We start from the raw sequence: 22008 nt of genomic DNA on the forward strand, positions 1-22008 counted from the left end.
GTCTAGACATTGTATAATTTGCCCACGTAGGTAGAAGCATTACTATTGGCACTACTAGCTATAATAATTTGATCATCTTACTCTTCTCTCTTTTCCCATACCCCAATCCTTCTCTCACTTCTCCCCCACTCCTTCACAACAATTCCAATCCTTCTTATTTTCTCTCACTTCTTCATCACTTTTCCTCTTTTCTTCTCTTTGGTCAGGTCAACCAACTTAGGTACCTAATTGTTTTTTTACATAACAAAATCATGATTTTCTTATGTTAAAGAGCAGAATCACAATACCATATTTTTTTAACAAATTTCAAACTACTCAACGGAATCAAGATTCTATGATGTGTTGAATTCTTGACATCAATGGAATCATAGAGCTTTTTTTTCTTGCTCGAACATTGTTATCATTTTTTCATGAATGGTTCTTTACAAAGAATACATGAATTGGAATACATTTTTTTCCTGGTCAATTTGCAATATCTCATGTTTTTGGAAACATGCTTGATGATAGCCAAAATGATTTTTACCATCCTTATCAATCAAATGAAATGCCTACAGATTACGATGGTTTAGGAAATTAGCATGAAGATCCTAACAATGGATTGGACATTGACCCCCCAAACCTGATTGTCTTGACTTTTTCAATCATTTTCACAGTTGATGACGTATGTTGATTAGTTGACGATTGATTTTTATATTTTTGTATATGTATGATGTGTAAGTGAAGAAAAATATTTTGATTTTTAGGTTTTTACAAATCGAGATGATTTGATGCACTGGGATTGAGATTTGGGGAATAGTCTAGGATTTGTTCTTGTCATTCATAGGTCAAAAAACATGAGAAAAATCTATGTTGTAGTGGGTTGTGAAAATGGAGCAAAGTACAAGCAATACAAGGATTAGTCTGTAAGAATACTTGAATCAGAAAATGTGGGTGTTTGTTTAAATTAAAGGGGAAGTTTGTCAAAGAGGTAGGTTGAAAACTTTTTTTTTTATTTGTGGTGCTCATAACCACAGTTAGTGAAACACTATTGGGACATGTGTATGTTGGTTGTTTAAGTAGTGAAGAAAAAATTATGCATAGTCAAAAGCAAAAACATGGTGAAACCTAGTAAAATTTTGTTGACAATCAAAGATCAAGATCAGAAAAATGTCACAACCATCAAGACTGTATACAATGAATGACAAAGATATTGGCACAAAGAAAGGCGTTCAAGAAATGGAGGTACAACATCTAATTAGACTTGTCAGGTTTTAGCAATTTTACTATATAGATTTTATTCCCTATTTTATTGTTTGAAGTTTCTTATTTTATTGTTGGATTTTCTTAGAAGTAGTTATTCTTATCTTTATCATGTCTCAATTTAAATATTTTATCTTCTATTTTGATCTTTCAATCTTTTATCTTTTTCTTTTATCTTCTAATTTTATCTTTTAATCTTATATTTTCTTTATCTTCTAATTTTATCTTTAAATGTCTTGTGGATTCGACACTCGGACTTTCGAGAACTTTACTACTTGTGACGATTTGATACATTTGTCAACGAGTTAACACTGTTTTATATTCCAGTTATACTTCTAATATTAGTTTTCCGTTTAAGATTAATATATGCATTGATTAATCAAGTATAAATTGTTGTAAATTGTCTTGTTTGGATAGTTTGGAAAAAAGATTAATATTTTTTTATACTTAATGCATATAGGTTAAGTTTCATTTCATGAAATTTCATTTAGTGCACACACTATAGTGAGTGACTCCTCCAAGAATACAAGAACAACGAATTATAATTATAGGATTAAATTTAAAGACCATGATTAAAAATCTAATTAGAAAACGCACATGCCATACTAATTCCCCTTTCTCCTTCAGATTACGCGACTCATGTTCTCTCGTATTCTCCTTCTCTCATTTGACAAGATTAATATGTATATTGGTTTAAAAGAGTGAACACTCAAGGGGTCTCATCTAGATTCCATCATTTGTCAACGAAAATCATTTTGTGCAGGTATACAACATCTACTTAAGAGACTTTTTAGCATTATAACCATTAATTGATTTGCTAACTAACTCGACTATATCATTTTTCTATGATAATCTAGATGCATTTGAAGGATGATTGTCCCTTACTTCCTATTGCACCACAATGGAGTACATACTACACACATGAAGCTCGTTGATGGCAGAGATCATACATGCGTCACATACAAGAAATCAACTTGTTCATGTTTCATTCAACTATAGGATCTCAATATACAGTAGAAAAATTTAAGGATTAATTATTTTAGTTAACTCCTCTTGTATTAAGTACTATTATGTGTATTCATTTGACACTTCGTAAAACTCTAGCTAATGCTTTTAATTTAATGTGGACTATAAAGTTTGCTGATTGTTGTAGACCATGCATATTATGTTGTAAGTCAAGTTGAGGTCCTTAAACATTTAATTATTAACGTTGATAGACAAAATAACAATGGAAACATGTTTTTGTTGATTTTTTTATAATCATTTTAAAAAATGAAAACATGTTTTTATTGCACACAATGCATCGACACAAAAATATAACAATGAAAACATAGTTATGTTGGTCAATTTCTCAACTCAACAATGAAAACATGTGTTCCATTTTTCAAATGGGGGTGGCAAAATAATAGCACAACAGAAATACAATTATGTCACATAACTATCAAAATTTTCCGTTTTGAAAATAGGGTTGAAAAAACTAATTAACCGCATAATCACATTGTTAATTAGTTTTTTCACCCCCCCCCTCCCCTTTACAAAATAGAGACGTGTTTTCATTTTGTTTCCTACCAAGGGACAATTTGGGAATACCACAAAAAGGCAACCCATGGTAGTGCCAATAATAAATTAGGTAAAGCCAATAGCAATCCCTTATAGCTTGCATTCATCAATCATAAGGATCAGGCCTTGCAAAATATTTTAATGGGTCTTGTCTGCTATTGGCCCCAAAATAGTTGCTATTGACCCTTACCATCTTTCAAATTTTCCAAAAACACTCTTTCCCACAACACACAACAGAAATAGACTTATGTTGCATTAAATTTATAGTGCAATCAATATTCCATTACACAATATTTTTTTGCACCTCATTAGTGCAGTGGAAGTGTATTTTTGTAAATGATGATTAACAAAGAATGTATAACAAAAGGATGATTTTGTTGCACAATGTACAACAAAGTCATACTTTTGTTGTGCATTTTTTTTCATTATTTGACAAATAAAAATATCTTAGATATTAATTGCATAATTTTCAACTCAACAAGATCACGATTCCATTGTGTTGCAATTTCTGTGTCACAATGGGATCACGATTTTGTTGTATCACAATTTATATAGTATAACAGAATCATGATTTCATTGTGTAATAGTCATTGTAGGTGGGAAAGAGTGGATATCAATATTGGAGGAAAGGAAACAAATGATATTTTGATATTTCCGGATTGACGACAGAGGCCAAAGACAATTTTGGAGGAGACAATACCAATTTCCTACAAAACATTGAAGATGAATTACAATTCTAATTAAATCAATCGATAAGAAATTAATTGATTAAGTAATTATTTCTAATAATAAAGGTGGATCATTTTTTCTGGTTAAAAATTTAAAATGATTACAATTGTAACTTTGATTTCAGTCTTTAAGTGGATGTAAAAATAGCCATCATAGTAATTTCTCTCTTTATTTCTTTTTTCCTTGTTACACTTGGAAAGGTAAAAGAAGATAAAGTCGACAAAATACCAAGGCGCAACCTATGTTTAGGTTTAGTCTGGATTCTTTTTTTAAAAAAAAATGAAAAATACTATCTTAGTGTGCAACAACAGATTTAAGCTTCAACAAAACATTTTTTAATATTTCAAAACATCCAAAATAAGAAAGAGATGAGTTTTCCTTACCTATCAACTCAATGAGTTAGCTTTTAGATGAAAAAGAGGAATAAAGGAAAAGACCTTGGGTTCAATATGAAAGTTTTCCTTCATTCCTACAACAGTTTTACATCATTCATACCATTCCAAACCCCAAAACCAAAAAAAAAAAAACAAATTAAAATCTTGCAAATGAACATGTTCATGGGAAAAAATGAGAATGAACAGAAAGAGAGGAAGACAAAGGTTTACCTCACCTAGAGACAACCAACAAACATTAAAGGGGGAGGAATGGAACTCCTTTTTTGTATAGCACCAAAGCTCTAAGCTTTTTCAATGGTGGTTTCTTGGAAAAGAGGAAGTGAGTGAAAAATAAAGTGTTTCTTTTAAGAAGAGTTTTTGAATATGAAGATTTATGATAAGTTTTAAGTGACTTTCTAGCTTTTCATTCTCTGCACCTTGACATCTACTAGCACTATCTCTCATAAATCGAAAATACATCCCTCTAAACCTAAACACACTAAAGCTCACTAATACTCATAGAACATATCATAAACATCACTAACTCATCAATTAATTAATTCATTCAAGCACTTAATTAACTTAAATTTATTTTCTTTTATAATTTAAATAAATTACTTGAACAATCAATTGATAAAATACAATGTTACAAGAATTACTTTCACGCAGCTGTACAAGTATAAATTGGTTTATACTAGTAAATAGCTTTGCATACTAAAACAAAATTTGCATCTTGTAATTTTGTTAATGACAATTTGTAGTATGCTAGGTTAGGCAAGTAGGCCATGTCTAATCATGTTCTAAAAATGATTATTAATGTTTTTTCTTTATTTATTTATATATTTTACTTCAATCCTTTTACATTCAGCACATTGTTGTTTTATATGTCCATTAGCTAAATTTAGATTTATGCTTTGTCTCTCATAGCACATGGTTGTTTCTCATTTCTATGTTTCCAACTCGCATATATGAGGGTTTTCACATTAAATTAGAGCAAAAGACACACAAGAAGCTACACATTGTAGCTTCAAGGAGACGGGAACAAGTTATTTAAAATGCAAATCCAAAACATGAGGATAGTAAATTTTTTTGGTACTTAGAGCATGGTTTTTTTTAAGGGTTTTTAAGGGAAGAAACTATTTTTTTTATTGGAATAAATCTACATTAAAAATAAGATTAGTATCTTATGTAAGAAACAATTCCTCAGTAATAAAAAATAATATTTACCTGACACATATCAACACCATAATTAAATGAAAATAAAAAAAATAAAAAAATGTGAATTTTTTAAAGTTTTATATAATTTAATACTTTTTGAGTAAAATTATATATGGATTTATTAGAATAACATGACATTGAGAAAACTAAAAATAAATACTATAAAAACCATCAAAGTAACTTAAAAATTCTCATTAAAATGCTCTAATTTAATCTTAATAATCACATTTGAGATCTTTTATATAACTAGTCTATTACAAAGATCTACCTTGTAGTAACAATTATTTTTAAGGTTTAGTTTAGTTGATTGAAAAGATATGAGTTATTATAAAATCTTAATATTATTTTCGATTTCCACAAAAAAAAACTTCACTTGGTTCTACGTTATTAAAATAACAGAATATACAAAAAAAAAAACATATCATTAAAACTGATAAATTAATTAATTTATAAAAATTAAAATTTATAATATTATAAAATATAAAAAATTACAAAAGCGAGAGATTGGTCGGAGGAGAATCTTCGAAGCACGATATTTGCAGTGATTGGCAAATTTCTTTGGAATGGCACGTGGAATAAAATATTTTCATGCATGTTAATTGATGTAAATATTGGAGACAAGAAGCTTCTAGAAGTGTAAATAATCAAAGAAACCACGTCAATCCATCAATAATATTGGAAGATACTCCTCTGTCTCATGCAGTCATGCTTAAGGTTTTGATACAATAATTAAAATATATAGTTAATATTTATTATTTTATTGATATTATCAGGAAAAATATTTATATTATTTTAATTACTTTTTTTTTTTCATTTTCGTACTCTAAAATAAATAGTTAAGGATATATGAGGAAAAATATTTAATATTTCATTTGATATTATAAAATGGTAATAAAAAAGGATTTTTTTTGTTAAAATGTCAAATGATAAACGAGGAAGGAAATATATTCTAAAAAATGTAATTGGAAGATATATACAAACAAAAATAGAGATGTGAGAGTCATCTCTATGTTTAATGCGTGCTAATCACTGCTAGAGAAACCGTTAAATTTGATTTGACTTCAGCCGATGGAGAACATTAATTTTAAAATACACCAGTATAAATTTGATTTGAAGTTTGGTTTATTTATTTATAATTCACTCACTAACTTAATGTATAAAACTCACAAGTAGGATTGGAATATTAAAACCGCAAAGCACAAAATGAGTAAACAAAAAAGTCACATTTCAACTTTCGTGAATACTGTTTAAGCTAAAGTGAAATTCCAAATCTCTGAAAGGCAACCATTGCCATTAACAAAGAGGGATACCAGAATTTATTCCTTACTGAGACTCACTGTACCATCAATGTTCATTCAATGACCCATATAGCTTGGGATATATGCCTGTTCCCATGATCATGAAAAAAAAATATATTACTATTTTGACTTGAAATAAGATTTAAATATTTAAACTTATGTGTATAACTTTTTTTTTTACATTCTACATAATGAATGTACAAAAATATTATATATACATTATATATGATCTATATAAAAAATCACAAACATATATTTGAATTTACTCAAACTTAACTCTAGCTAAAATTTAATACATTTTAATTTTGGAAAGAATAAAAACATTTTAGTCCAAATAGTATTACTTGCATTGGCATGGGAGGGGCATGATGACACATTAATTTCCAACTTTATGTTTACTTTTTGCCATAGACGCAATTTGTGTGTGATCACTGTCACATGAGAGAGGATTTCCTAATTGAGTAGAGGAAGAAAGCGTCCAAGAAAGACAACTCAGTGCCGAGTGACAATGCAAAACCGTCGATGAAGTAAGCAAAAGTTTGACAATACAAGGAAAATAATGGACTAAACGGTTGCACAAAACCTGCAACTCAGTGAAAAGTCACAATTTACACCCAAAATCGTGGCAATGGTAATCTTTTTGACGTGTTAAAAGGTTATATTTATATGCTGAAATGCGTGAGAGAGGCGTTTTCTGTGAGCTTCTGACTACTAATAATTAATTAAAGTTTTGACAACCATTAACACCATTGGTCAAACAATAAATTCTACAAAATCCGAGGTTAATAAAGGTGAAGGTGGAGGAAGATGCTTTTACCAAAACTTTATAATTTCTTATTTAAATGTTGGTAACACTTATAGTAATAAAAAAAAACAGTAATTTTTCATATATAAAAAATAATAATAATTTTTTTTACCAATGAGGAATAGAAATTTATAATGTTATTACAAATATAAAAGGAATGGTCACTTCGTGAGGGCAAAATTTGGTTCCATTGTTGCTATAGGAAGAATGGTGTTGTAGTGTATAAGAGGTGTGTGAGTTTTATTACGTCATAAATTTTATGATATTTTTTTTCTCTCTTTTGAGAGTGTCTTCATGTCTGTAATATAATGGATATTTATGAAACATTTTGCTTTTGCTTTTTTCCACATTCTGTTTTGTTGAACCAAGAAATCATCCTGCATTTGCTGCACTGCATAACGTTACTGAAAGGTGTGTCTGTCACCCCTTGAACTTGCTCATTGTCGTTTTGTGCATTCCCCACTTCCCAACACAACAAAGGAAAGGAAAGTGTTCATTTTGTTTCTTCTCTTGTTTTCCACACCATCATCATTTATTATTTTCCTCTCATTGTAACTGTTCTCGGTTTATCACCATAATACTACATTTTTGTCTGTGGGAGACTTTTCTTCTTCCCAACTGGTATTGCTTGTTTGAGCCTTTTCTTCTTCTTCTTCTTCTTTTTGCTTTGTTGGGTTTTGAGAACTTTGGAATTCACCAGGTTCAAGTAGCATGGCAGGAGCTGCACCACCACCCAAGCCAGAAGAGCTTCAGCCACACCCAGTGAAAGATCAACTTCCAAATGTTTCATACTGCATCACAAGTCCTCCTCCATGGCGTGAGTTCACTGCTTCGTTCAACAACCCTTTTGTTTTATTTTGTAAAAACTTGAGCTTCCTTTTTGCACTTTTTATATGGATGATTGTTATTTGATAATGTGGTGAATGGTGATGATTTTTATTTTTATTTCTTGAAAAACTCTTTTAAGACCTATTTTTTTTTCTGGGGTATGATATAGAAACCAACTAGTCTTTTTTTAGTATTTATTGAAATTTAAATAGTGTACATTCATAGTCATTGTGATGATTGAGTTTAGAATTTTAATTTTGATGAAGCGGAGGCAATACTACTTGGTTTCCAACATTACTTGGTGATGCTTGGCACAACTGTTCTTATACCAACCACTCTTGTTACTCAGATGGGAGGAGGAAATGTAAGAAAAAGATTAAAGAAAAGTAAATGGTTTTCAATGATGTTGTGTAGTTCCTAAGTCTAACCAAGTTCTCGATTGTGCTTCAATAGGAAGAGAAAGCAAAAATGATCCAGACTCTGTTGTTTGTAGCTGGCATAAACACATTTTTCCAAACACTGTTTGGGACTCGTCTACCAGCAGTTATTGGAGGATCCTACACCTTTGTGCCAACTACCATTTCAATCATTTTGGCTGGTCGCTACAGTGACATCGTGAATCCTCAGGAGGTTGGTTCATTACACATGTTATGGCGTTTTTGTTGTGTCACCATCCTTGTTAACCTGGATTCTGATAAATATGCAGAGATTCGAGAGGATAATGCGCGGAACACAGGGTGCGCTTATTGTTGCTTCAACCCTCCAAATTGTTGTTGGCTTCAGTGGACTTTGGCGCAATGTCGTGAGGTTGGTTCCTGTCTAGATACTTAAATTGGTTTTGACCTCAATCTTGTAGTCACATTGTGCTCTGTCAGATTATCCATGCAATACTTTTACTTTCACATGTTAAGAGATGTTTCCAATTTACTTGTTTGGGAGAATGGTTAGCTCTATAATGTGTAGTTGTGTACTAATCGCTGCTTCATTTGGTTTCTCCCAATTAGTGATCACAAACTTTTGTTGAATTCAATTGCAGTTTCACTGATAGATAGGACTTTTACCATTCTGAAAGTTATTGGCTCGTTTTCTGCCTCTTGAAATCATATTGGAGAATAATTTGTTGTAATTTTTTAGGTTCTTAAGCCCTCTTTCTGCTGTTCCTTTGGTTGCTCTGTCAGGCTTTGGACTTTACGAGTTGGGCTTTCCTGTGGTATTGATATCTGCAACAAGAACTAGTTCTTATTTCTTTCTGCATGTATGAATTATATAATATATAATTATATAATTGGTATGATTAACACTTTTTTTTATCATGTCTTTTGAATTCTAGCTTGCAAAATGTGTGGAGATTGGGCTGCCGGAAATTGTATTGTTAATAGTATTTTCACAGGTGATGTGTAATTGTCATGATGTTTATTAAATTACCTTTCCTTGCATCATTTGGGACATCTTTAAAAATAATCCTGAGTACCTAAAACCCACCTTAGATGAAATCTTGATTTTCCTTAGATGAAATCTTGATTTTCCTTTTCTTTACAGTCTCCAATTTAAATGTTATATTCTAAAGTAGTGGTGTTCCTTTGTCCAGTACATTCCTCATGTGATGAAAGCAGAAAAGCCTATCTTTGATAGATTTGCAGTTATATTCTCAGTGACAATTGTGTGGATTTATGCTCATCTTCTTACTGTGGGTGGAGCATATAAAAATGTACCACAGACCACTCAGAGTACTTGCAGAACTGATCGTGCTGGAATTATAAGTGGTGCACCTTGGTAAGGGTCTTGTGATTTTTCTAATAGTAGAAGTGGTTTCTTCCCTGTGTAGCAGTATATTTTGGATGACACAGTTGATGATTCTTGAAAGTAGTTTTGGATCATCTTAAATGACTAGGAAAAATGGATTTAATTTGATTAAATCCTAAGTATTGTTGCTGATAAAATGTATCAATCAGGATTAGAATCCCATATCCTTTCCAATGGGGAGCTCCTACATTTGATGCTGGGGAAGCTTTTGCTACAATGGCCGCTTCATTTGTTGCACTAGTAGAGGTTTGTTTATTTTTATGCTGGTGAGCTATATGAGTTTTTGAATAAGTGTAGTGAATTCTGAAATTTAATTTGTCCCTCCTCTAGAAGCCCTTAGTTGTGGTTAGCATATTGTCCTGCAATTATTTTGTGTGGAAACTTTTAACATGTAAAAATGTCAAAAAGTGATAAGACTTCATCCAAGTTGGTGTAAACAAAGTGAAAATCATAAGTGCATGACCATTTCCCCCAGTTTGTGGCATATTTACGTAATGGTTGTTGGTTTCACATACATTTCAATTTTCTACAGTCAACAGGTGCTTTTATTGCTGTTTCAAGGTATGCAAGTGCAACTCCATTGCCACCTTCAGTTCTTAGCCGTGGTGTCGGTTGGCAGGTAAACCCAGTTTATGAATTGAAAACTATTCCCCCGCCTAATCTGTTTGCTTCTCATTATCTACTATCTAAATTATAAAATTATATGTTTTAAATTATTTTATAAATGGAGAAATGAATGTCAGGATGTATTGTAATCTTATCTTTTTAGTTCTGTTTGTCCTAGATTTGTCATATTTTTTTCTTGCTGCCTGTGATCATCATTAGTTGTTATTTCTTATGTATCAGGGGGTAGGTATTCTGTTATCTGGGATCTTTGGGACAGGGAATGGATCTTCAGTTTCTGTGTAAGATTCTTGTACAAAACTTGAGGTATCATTTTCATAGCAGGAATACATATTATACCTAAATCATTATAAGAAGCATTCTTGGCTTTTTCTCAGAGAGAATGCTGGACTCTTGGCTTTAACGCGAGTTGGTAGCCGAAGGGTTGTTCAAATATCAGCAGGATTCATGATCTTTTTCTCCATACTTGGTAAGTTGGTTAGGATTGCAATTTTGATTTTTTTTCTCCCTGATAAATCAATGTACTTACCATGAAGTGCTATGTGCATGTGTGTGCAGGAAAATTTGGAGCTGTGTTTGCTTCAATCCCAGCACCAATAGTTGCAGCTTTATATTGTCTTTTCTTTGCCTATGTGGGTATGTATGAAATATGATCAACTCAAGAATCTGGTTTTTCTGCGTACTTTCATTTAAGTCCTTGTTGTTATTATCATTATTTTTTTTTGTCTTTTTCCCTGTAACAGGTTCTGCAGGCCTCGGTTTCCTTCAGTTTTGCAATTTAAACAGCTTTAGAACTAAACTCATCTTGGGGTTCTCTATTTTCATGGGCTTCTCTGTACCACAATACTTCAATGAGTACACAGCATTTAAGAACTATGGTCCTGTTCACACCCACGCTAGATGGGTATTCAGCTTCTCTCATTCTATCACTTTCTTTGAGGAGTAATAGCAATACACTCTTCTTTAACACATTATACTATTGGTTGAAATTCATTGGACATCACAAAATCATGGGAGAGTCATTAAATAAAATGTGAGACTTATATTTTTTTTTGTCATTTTCAAAAAGCTTCAACCAATAAGAGACTTTGTTTAAAAAAGTGTGTTGCTAGTCCTTTTTTTTATTGTTGTGTGTGCATTGTTATTTCAACCAACTCATATTTTCTCTTTTTGGCAGTTCAACGACATGATCAATGTCCCCTTCTCATCAAAAGCGTTTGTTGCTGGTTCATTGGCACTGTTCTTGGATGCCACATTGCACAACAAAGACAGCCAAACTCGCAAGGACAGAGGCATGCATTGGTGGGACAGATTCAGTTCATTCAAGACAGATACAAGGAGTGAGGAGTTTTATTCTCTACCTTTCAATCTAAACAAGTTCTTCCCCTCTGTGTGATTGGATTGGACCATGCTGCTACAAAGTTTTATATGGTGAGGTAAAAAACAATATGCATACTTCAATGACTCATTGTGGGTATTACATGTCATCTGTAACTAATTTAGAAATCTTCAATTTCTTCATTCTTAACTATAACCAATGTAGCGGCAACATGAACATCTTTTTTTCCCGGCGGCTTCTTTCTTGCGAAGCTAATAGCCTAATATAGTTAGTTCCATATCATTACATTACCATTTTATTTCTTTTTGTGCCATTATTGGTGTTAATTCAAGTAACTTTTTAGTGACAATATATATTTTAACTATACTAATGAACAAAAAATGAATCCTCATTTTTACATGATGTGATTATTGTTTTGACTTGATATAAGTTGCACAAAGTTGTTGTTGTTTTTTTTTTTTTTTATCTTTTTAGTATAGGTTTGATTTACCATTAAAAATGAATGTTAGTAACAAAATAATTTTTTTTAAAGTAACTATTTTTCCTTTTGTGTTTAATTTCCATTAAATCTTTGGATTTTGTCTTAGAATTCGTGTAAAATAAGTTGGATGATAAATCAAATATGCTCTTAAAAATAATAGTTTTTTTTTTATATTTTTGAGAATATCTAAATTTTAATCCATAAAGTTAACTTTTTTTATACATATGGACTAAAGTTTGAATATTTTAAAATATATAAAAATTAAAATTGATGTTTTAAAAGTTGAAAGTGAAATAAAATTTTAAAAAATTATATGTAAAAATATCATCAATCTTATTTTTATTTTGGTTCAATTTCAGAAATTGGAAAAATTCTTTTTCTCCAACGGTATGTGTGCCTACCCATGCGTCAAAGGATGGAAATGTCAAACCAAATACCCTTAAAAATGAAAAAAAAAATAGCTTAACAAAAGTCTAGTGTTTGATAAATATGGTGCATATATAGTTTAGCTTATCTCAAAAATAATATATCTACTTTTTAAAAAATATTACTTTTCAAAAAAGTATGATTTCATTTTTCATTCATAGTATAGTTTATTTATTTTTATAAATTATTGGTACCCTCCACAAACCCTTATTTTGAAAATTCAATTGTAAATTAATATTGAAAATAGAAACACTTTATATTAGTTGATTTATGTACTCATGGATTTATTTGGCCACAAACGGAACATTAACATGCTCACAGGGTGACTGACATCATGTTTTATGGAAGTGTTGATATGACACTATAACATTGTTGTGGTGTTGACATGATAATCATTGATGTAGTGTTAAGAAATCAAAATTACATGATCATAATACTTTAAGGCTGAAAAAGTAAAATTAATATCCAAACATGCAAATCTAACTAATATTATTTAACAAGCAAAGCTAATAAAAAACATTAGTGAGAAAAAATTATAAAAAAATAAAACATTTGTTCTATCAAAAAACATAATAATTATCTAATAAATCTTTCAAATGACCTAAAGTAGTTTTCATACTCTTAACTAAGTGTTAAATTATAATATCAACATCTCAATATTATTTATGTAAGTGTCATATTAAAATATATGTCAAATGACTATGTTAATTGAAACATCATCATGTATGTATTGTGTTAATTATTCAATCAACATATCAATGTTATGTCATTTCTAATTAGAGTTGCAAAATTTATTTTAAAAAAAATTGACAACATATTACATAAAGACATATTTGTAATATGTAAATGAATTTCTAAATAATCAAGATTAAAATAAGTCATGTGACAAAGACTTATTATATTATTTTTTACTTAGTTTTATTCATCTCTCTATCTCTATTTTTATTTTCATTTGTTCTGTTTTTCTTCGATTAAATACATTTCTATACTTTCTTTCTTGCATTTTTTTTTATTTTTTTATTTTTGTCCATCCTATTTTTCTCCGTTCTAAGAAATGCACCCTTAATTTTTATCTAAATTTTAAAATAGAATAATAATATGATTTAAAAAAATGATTTGAACAGAAAATGCCAAACTATTCCCTGCCTGAATTTTTCCTAGGCAAAGTACAAACAATGTTTATTTGGGTGCCGCAAGAGTTGTTTTTTGAACTGCACAGTTTTGCACGAGTCTGCACCTCTTACAAATTTTATTATAAAATAAAATAAATAAAAAATATCATTTAGGAATTAGGATAAAAAGAATGTGAAGACTAAAGACAAACCTGAAAACTCAAAACCACGTATGCTAATTCAGCTTGATATGTTAGGTTAATTAATTAATTATTCAACCCAATTAATTTAATCACTTTGCTAAGCTAAAGTTAAAACACCATAATCAAAACCAAAAGGATGACAAGATAGGTTTATGAAAGAAAATGAAATAGCCTCCAGTTTTAGCAGTGAAAAATGATGGGCAATGTTAATTGATATCAAAGCCTTTAGCTTGCTAAAAAGATTCCTTATTCAGATTTTGAAGATTTTTCTGCACATCCGTGACTGGCACAGACACTGAGTTAATATGTATCACAAATTTTCAAAGAGTTTTGGCAATGCCAACTATAAATATTAGTTCATTCTTTCTTTCTTATACTTTTGTTTATTTGAGTATAAATAAAGAGAAAAAAATAAAAGAAGAAATAAGTTTTTTTATGGAAAAGAAAATAAGTTATACACTCATATTATCAAATTTTCTTTAACTTAAAAAGGACAAATCACTTTATACAATTTTTTTTTATAAAATCACTTTATTTTTCTTAGTCCTTATAATCATATACATATAAATATAATTATTATACTTTTATTTATATAAGTAGCAATGATATACTTGATTAATCCAAAATGATGTTCATATCAAGGTGCACGTCACAAAATCTTAATGTCAATTTCTGTAACAATAACCAAATTACCTAGTCATGCTACTTAGCATATAAAGTTCAACTAGCTGAAAAAATACAGGGGATTGCGTCCTTAAATTATTTGAAAAATTTTAATTGGATCTTTATTCTTTTTTTCCAATTAAATCCTTAAATGTTATTTGTTTATTTCAATTAGATTCTTGAATTTAATTGTTATTAAAAAATTAACCAAATAAACCTAGTTAATCCTTAAATCCAATTTTATCAAATAGTTTAAGAACATGCAAAATAATTTAACCAAAATTAATACACTTCCTTTCTTTCAAACAAAGCTTACACACTAAAATAGTTATTTATATTTATATTTTGTTGAATTTTTATAAGATTATTTATTTAAAATCTAATTTGATCTGATTAATAATTAATAATATATGAAATAATCAAATAAGGTTTAGTATAATTGATCAATAATTGAGCTTTTTAAGCATATTGTTGAGGGTTTAATTTATAGTCATATGAATAGAAAATATTTTATTAAAAAAGACAAAATTCAATTTAATGATCACTAAGTCTCAAAGAAGAATTAGTATTTGATTATCGCTTGGGAGATATCCCTAGTGCAAACAAATATATACTCACGTGGTAGGGAAAGTATTAATAAAAAGGAAATACTAATATAAAGGTGGCAGGATTGTTGGTTAATTATTATTATAATCTGGCTTGGCTTGTTGGGTACTGCCTCTGGCTTCCACTTTGGCTTTACCTCTGATTCTCATATATACACATCACATAACACAACTCAATTCTGCATTCACTTCCACACTCTCTCACACATTGCTCTCTCTATCTTTCCATTGTCCATGGCTTCCCTCATCCAATCTGGCTGGCAGGTTCTCCCTTCACTCTTTGCATTTATTTTTTCCACTTCTCTTCAACAGCCAGTTTTTTATTCTCTCATGTAAACCAAGTCTTTGGTAAAAAATTATTTTTATGTGTAAAAATATCATTAACCTTATTTTTATTTTGGTTTAATTTCAGAAATTGAAAAAAATTCTTTTTCTTTGACAATATGTGTGCCTATGTCATGCATCAAAGGATGGAAGTGTCTAACCCAAGACCCTTAAAAATGAAAAAATAAAAATAAAAATAGCTTAACAATAGTTAGTATTTGATAAATATGGTGCATATATAGTTTTGCTTATCTAAAAAATAATATATCTACTTTTTAAAAAATATTACTTTTCAAAAAAGTTTGATTTCATTTTTCATTCCTACAGTATAATTTATTTATTTTTATGAATTATTAGTACCCTCTACAAACTCTTATTTTCAAGATTCAACTGAAAATTAATATTAAAAATAAAACAACTTTGTATCAGTTAATTTATGCATTTGATGAATTTCTTATTATGATTGTTTAGTTTTAATTTTTTTTCTTAATTATATCACAAGTTTTTTTCTTATTATAACAATCAAGTATATTATTAATATGTTGTCAACTTTTTAGATTTTACAACACAATTAATTAGAATTACTTGATAGTGACATCTAACCTATTTATTTGACAATAAATATAATATTAACATGCTCACATGGTGACTAACATGATGATTTATGGAAGTGTTGATATGACACTAACACATTGTTGTAGTGTTGATACACATATTGATATAATATTAAGAAATTAAAATTACATTATCATAATACTTTAAGGCTAAAAAAGTAAAATTAATATTCAAATATACAAATATAACTTATATTATTTAACAAGGAAAGCAAATCAATGATATTATTGAGAAAGTCTTTTTTATAAAAAATGAAAACATTTATTCTATCAAAAACATAATAATTATCAAATAATAAATCTTTCAAGTGATCTAAATAATTTTCTTACTCCTTAACTAAGTATTAAAATATCATGTCAATATATTAATGTCATGTATGTAAGTGTCAGTGTTAATATATGTGTCAAAAGACCATGTCAATTGTGATATTATCATACATGTATGGTGTTAATGGTAGACCATTATATCAATGTCATGTCATTTCTAATTATTCTAAGTTGACAAAATTCATTAAAAAAAATTGACAACATATTGAGATAAAGGTGTAAACGAATTTTTAAATGGTGAAAATTAAAATAAGTCATGTCAAAGTGAGATTAATGTATTATTTTTATATTTTTTTCATTTATCTCTCGATCCCTATCTTTATTTTCATTTGTTATATGTTTTTCTTCAATTAAATACATTTAATCTCGACTTTCCTTTTTTCTATTTTATTTTTGTCTGTTGTATTTTTCTCCATTCTATTAAATGAACCCTTAATTTTTATCTAAATTTTAAAATAGAATAATAATATGATTACAGAAAACGCCAATATATTCTGAATTTTTCCTAGGCAAAGTACAAACAAAACATTTATTTGGGTGCTGCTAGAGTTGTTTTTTGAACTGCACCAGTCTGCACTCTTACCAGTCTGCACCTCTTAGGAATTTTATCATAAAATAAAATAAATCAAAAAGTTAGGAATTAGAATTAAAAGAATATGAAAACTAAAGACGGACCCGGTCAAAACTCAAAACTCAAAACCACGTATGCTAATCCAGCTTGGTCTGTTAGATTAATTAATTAATTATTAAACCCAATTAATTTAATCTATTTGCAAAGCCAAAGTTAAAACACCATAATGAAAATCTAAAGGATGATAAGATAGGGTTATGCAAGAAAATGAAACAGGCTCTGGTTTTGGCAATGAAAAATGGTGAGAGTGTTAATAAAAATGAAATACTAATATACAGGTGGCTTGATTATTGGTTATTATTACAGTCTGTCTTGGCTTGTTGGGTACTGCTTTTGGCTTTACCTCTGATTCTCATATATACACATCACACAACACACAACACACAACACAACTCAACTCTGCATCCACTTCCCCACTCTCTCACATATTGCCTCTCTCTTTCCTCTTTCCATTGTCCATGGCGTCCCTCATCGAATCTGGCTGGCAGGTTCTCCCTTCACTCTTTGCATTTATTTCTTCCGCTTCCCACCGCTTCAACCGCCAGTTTTTTATTCTTAATTTTCTTGGCGTTTTTCTTTTCCAGACAGATTTGCCATGCGATTTTAGCAATGATTGTTGTGTATTTGTTGATTTATTGATGTAGTTGGCGAGAGTGTGCACATTATTGGGTTTGTTTTGGAATGAGAAATTGTGCTTTATTGATTGGGGCTATTGTCATTGCCGTTTTGATATTCCACTATGCATAATGATTGCTCATTGCTCTGTTTGGGACTTTAATTGTTCTCTTCTCATAGATCACCGTCCTTGATGATTTTGAAATTAGGCTTTTTTTACTTTCCACTCCCAATTTTTTGTTGCCTAGTCTTTAGATTCTTAGTTTTGTGAACTCTGTTGAAGTATTCAGTAGTGTCTGATTTTTGAGATGCGTATGTGTTAATTATTGAAAGAGTTTGTTAATCCTCATATTAATCTTCCTGTGCATATAATATATTAGAAATTAATAAATATAATATGTATTATTCAATATGTAGTGTATAAAGGTAAAAGTAGTTGAGAACAGAGGCAGATTCAAATCTTTCCTTGCTGGAGCACATATAATTTAGCATGTTCACGGACGTAATTTCACTTGTTTATATTTGGCTTTTTGCCTTCAGAATCTTGCAGGTCCTGTAGATTGCATGATTACATGTTTGTACTATCTACCAGAAGTAGGAATTGATGTTTGGTCCTTTTAACTTTTTGTGGAAATGAAATTCTCTCTATTACCCTCATGCTTTTCTTTGTGGTGCAGTACTTGATCACACATTTCAGTGACTTTCAACTGGCGTGTTTGGGAAGTTTCTTTCTACATGAAGGCGTTTTCTTCTTGTCTGGACTTCCCTTTATATGGCTTGAGAGGGCAGGGTGGATGAGCAAGTACAAAATTCAGGTCTGCCCTTGTTCAAATTTGTTGATATTCGTCATTTTGTTCTACAAGATGGAAATTCAGTGCTTTATCTTTTGTTGTTTTTCTATTCAGAATGAGTATCTGTCATGACTAAACTGCTCCAACATTGTTTGCTTTGACTTGAAATTATTGTTCCTTCACATGCACCTTGCTTATTCCCTTTACCCTGTTTCATTGGTGCTAAGAACAAGTGATGGAGTTCGTCAAAAAAAAAAAAAAACTAATGATGAAGTTCCTGAAGATTTCCCTTTTCATAGTGTGTTTGGATAATACAAAAGAATCAATTCTATCCCACAAAATCAAGGTGATATCATGAAAAAGTAAAAGAAACTGTTTGTTGCTTTACCTTCATCATGAAAAAGTAATTGATTATTTCTCACCAGGAAGCTAATCCAGACACACTATCAATTTCTTTTTCTCTATTTGTATTCTTACATATTTTGTTCTAACAATGCCTTTTGGTGTTGACTCTCAACCTTTGGGTTGGCTGATTCAAACAAAAGATTTTCATGCAAAAGTATATAACATAATTTTTTGATAATTGTTCATGCTATTACTATATTTTAATGGTGTATTGACCAAACTCCTTTGATAATGGCAGGAATGATAAATTGTTTTCCATTTTCAATTGTAAATATGTAGCTTCATACATTAGGAACAATAACAGAAGCTAAATTTTGTCTGCTCTAAATATGCAATCAATTTTTCTCGTTGATTTTACTGTGCTACTCACCAGTCTTTCTCTTGGTCCTTTTTTCTTTAGCTTAAGCCTAGTCTGATTAGTGTGTAAGATTTACTGTTGTTGCTAATCTTCCTTTCTTGCAGGCCAAAAATAACACCCCTGCAGCTCAGGAGAAATGTATTGTTCGTCTGTTGCTTTACCATTTTGGTGTCAATCTACCTGTTATGATTTTTTCATATCCTGTCTTCACATACATGGGCATGCGGAGTAGTCTTCCCCTACCGTCCTGGTACATTCAGGTTCTTTTGAGCACTGTCATCATTCTAAACATAGGAGTCCCGTGTTAGGAGCTTTGACAGTAGATATGTCTAGAATGTGCTTCTTCTGTTAAGCTTATTTAGCAAGATTGGATTTTGGTCTTGCAGGAAAGTAGTTCTAATTCAAATAATCTTTTACTTCATTTTGGAGGACTTTATATTCTACTGGGGACATAGAATACTGCACACAAAGTGGTTATACAAGCATGTGCACAGTGTTCATCATGAGTAAGTTTATTTGTGTGTAATGGGATTTTAGCTTTTATTATATTTATTATCTATAGACTACTATAGGGTTTTGCAATATTGTGAAGGTATGCTACACCGTTTGGATTGACTTCTGAATATGCTCATCCTGCTGAGATACTTTTCCTTGGGTTTGCTACCATTTTTGGTCCTGCCATTACTGGGCCCCACTTGATAACTCTCTGGTTATGGATGGTTCTGAGAGTCCTAGAGACAGTTGAGGCTCATTGTGGTTACCATTTCCCATGGAGTCTTTCCAACTTCCTTCCATTGTATGGAGGGTGAGTGTGAATTTACTTCTCGTTCACTTGACACCAGCCATTTTGGTTTATTCTACTATTGTGCCTCTTGTTAAACTCTTTCTATTCTCACTTTCAGAGCTGATTTCCATGACTATCATCACCGTTTATTGTACACCAAGTCTGGGAACTATTCATCAACTTTTACTTACATGGACCGGTAAGCATTTGAGCGCATAGTGATTAAAGAATTATTGTTAATTTTCATGATGATTATAGAATCTAAAATAGCTTAACTGACATTTATAGTGATGCATTGATGCCTTGAAATATTGATATTTTACTAATTATACTGACAATAGTAGATGACATTTTTGCTGTCGTAATAGGATATTTGGGACTGATATAGGCTACAGAAAGTTGAAAGCATTGAAGAGCATAGGAGTTGAAGACAGTGGCGAGCAAAAGAAACAATAAGAATACGTTTTTAGGAATATCCAGGAATGATTAGAGAGTTGATTTGCAAAAGGGCATATTTGAAAAATGTCTATGATATCAACTCCTTATGTGTTCTTGTGTTTTTGTAGTAGCTGGTGTTTGTCTTCAATGTGCTGATGGCTTTTTCTGGACATTCATGCCCTGTTATTAGAAAAACTTCATTATTGACAGTAATTTCAATTTTGGGATGTTTCCCTTTGCTGATCTAATATTCTTGATAATACCCTGTTTTTTCCTTGTTGCACGTGAATGTTTTGTTTGATGATAAAATCATTTCAATTGTATGGAGTCAAATGACAGTTGTGATTGAGTTGCAACTTATTTTTAAGGATGATTTTTAAAATAATTATAGAAGTCAAGAAGCTTTATCATGTATAACATATGTTAATGAATAATAGTCTAAAATATTTTACACTCTCATTATATATATATATTATTTGTTCTATTTTATAATTATTGGGACCTTTAAAATTGATAATTTAAAATTAGTTAATTTGAAAGAAAAAGAGTTATATCATTGTTGTCAAAATCAACATAATAGGCTTTATCTATTAAAAGGATTGATAAGTTTTCAATTTTTAGTTTCTACACTGAAATATAAATTTGTAAACAAAACCTTGTTTAGTAAATTGAGTTCAATTGTTTTTTAATTTAATTTTAAAATGTTTTTATCTTAATTTTAGAATAACTATTTTTTTAAAACAAGTAGCAATATTATTCTTTTTATTTGTAAAATACGTTATTTGATTTCTTCCATTAGTTAAAAGGTTCACATACTATTTATTATTATTGTATTGTATCAACATTATTATCAAGTGTCATGTCATCAATTAATTATTACTCCTACCAAATGCGAGTGAATAAAAATACATAATTTGTGTGGTTTAAATTTTAAATACTAAAATCACAAAACTAAATTAAAATTATAAAACTAAAATTAATTTTAATTTTTAAAATTTTCAAAATTTAAAATTTGTCAACCTCCAAAGAGATATGATATATATAAAAAATAATTCCTATAACAATCTATATAATATCATTTTACGTGTCTGTTTCTTTTTATTATATCATTTATTATATATTTTTTTCTCTTATCTCACTTTTCTCCCTTTCGCTCTCTTTGTAGTTTTGTTTTACAACAAGTATCATTTCTTAACGTGAAAATGTATATAATGGTCATGTTTCGTTGCTTTTTATTGCTGTAGGAAGCGTGGTGTTATTAAAAAGAATTGATTTTAAGAGGAGTATATTTTTAACTTTATTAATGAACGGATTTATTTTAATTGAACCTTCTATATTTTGAAAACATAGTTATATTTATACTTCAAAACTGATTTTATTTTATCATTTAATAAAAATGGCGCGTCTAAACTCT

General features: G+C 29.9%; 2 protein-coding genes across 7 annotated transcripts; both read left to right on the forward strand.

The window, feature by feature from the left end:
* Positions 1 to 7516: 7516 nt before the first annotated feature.
* On the forward strand, positions 7517 to 12099 carry LOC100814601 (nucleobase-ascorbate transporter 7). 2 transcript variants are annotated; one of them, XM_006573000.4, is made up of 15 exons: positions 7517 to 7634; positions 7924 to 8040; positions 8318 to 8415; positions 8505 to 8681; positions 8758 to 8858; positions 9186 to 9261; positions 9382 to 9441; positions 9640 to 9824; positions 10004 to 10100; positions 10387 to 10473; positions 10701 to 10759; positions 10856 to 10947; positions 11037 to 11114; positions 11222 to 11382; positions 11656 to 12099. In XM_006573000.4, exons 1-15 carry the CDS (start codon positions 7532 to 7534, stop codon positions 11872 to 11874), a joined length of 1710 nt encoding a protein of 569 aa, XP_006573063.1. In that variant the 5' UTR covers positions 7517 to 7531; the 3' UTR covers positions 11875 to 12099. The 2 variants fall into 2 exon arrangements, with proteins under 2 accessions (XP_006573063.1, XP_003517836.1); XM_003517788.5 differs by lacking the exon at positions 7517 to 7634 and adding an exon at positions 7701 to 7844.
* A 3338-nt stretch (positions 12100 to 15437) lies between these two features.
* Positions 15438 to 20842, forward strand: LOC100816716 (putative methylsterol monooxygenase DDB_G0269788-like). Of its 5 annotated transcripts, XM_041005530.1 has the most exons (8): positions 15527 to 15571; positions 18359 to 18412; positions 18496 to 18633; positions 19477 to 19622; positions 19759 to 19878; positions 19965 to 20177; positions 20275 to 20355; positions 20525 to 20837. In XM_041005530.1, exons 1-8 carry the CDS (start codon positions 15542 to 15544, stop codon positions 20610 to 20612), a joined length of 870 nt encoding a protein of 289 aa, XP_040861464.1. In that variant the 5' UTR covers positions 15527 to 15541; the 3' UTR covers positions 20613 to 20837.
* The last annotated feature ends 1166 nt before the right edge of the window (positions 20843 to 22008 follow it).

This window comes from Glycine max, chromosome 1 (genome assembly GCF_000004515.6).
Source record: "Glycine max cultivar Williams 82 chromosome 1, Glycine_max_v4.0, whole genome shotgun sequence".
NCBI classification, from domain to species: Eukaryota; Viridiplantae; Streptophyta; class Magnoliopsida; order Fabales; family Fabaceae; genus Glycine; species Glycine max.

What these genes read in the sequence shown, in the direction of transcription:
- LOC100814601 (XM_006573000.4), top strand. Translation starts at nt 7,532, where the DNA reads ATGGATATTTATGAAACATTTTGCTTTTGCTTTTTTCCACATTCTGTT. An exon ending in CTGCATAACGTTACTGAAAG is followed by an intron (nt 7,635 to 7,923) that starts GTGTGTCTGTCA and finishes GGAATTCACCAG; the next exon opens with GTTCAAGTAGCATGGCAGGA. An exon ending in CTCAGATGGGAGGAGGAAAT is followed by an intron (nt 8,416 to 8,504) that starts GTAAGAAAAAGA and finishes GTGCTTCAATAG; the next exon opens with GAAGAGAAAGCAAAAATGAT.
- LOC100816716 (XM_041005530.1), top strand. Translation starts at nt 15,542, where the DNA reads ATGGCTTCCCTCATCCAATCTGGCTGGCAG. An exon ending in AGTCTTCCCCTACCGTCCTG is followed by an intron (nt 19,623 to 19,758) that starts GTACATTCAGGT and finishes TTGGTCTTGCAG; the next exon opens with GAAAGTAGTTCTAATTCAAA. An exon ending in ACTTTTACTTACATGGACCG is followed by an intron (nt 20,356 to 20,524) that starts GTAAGCATTTGA and finishes CTGTCGTAATAG; the next exon opens with GATATTTGGGACTGATATAG.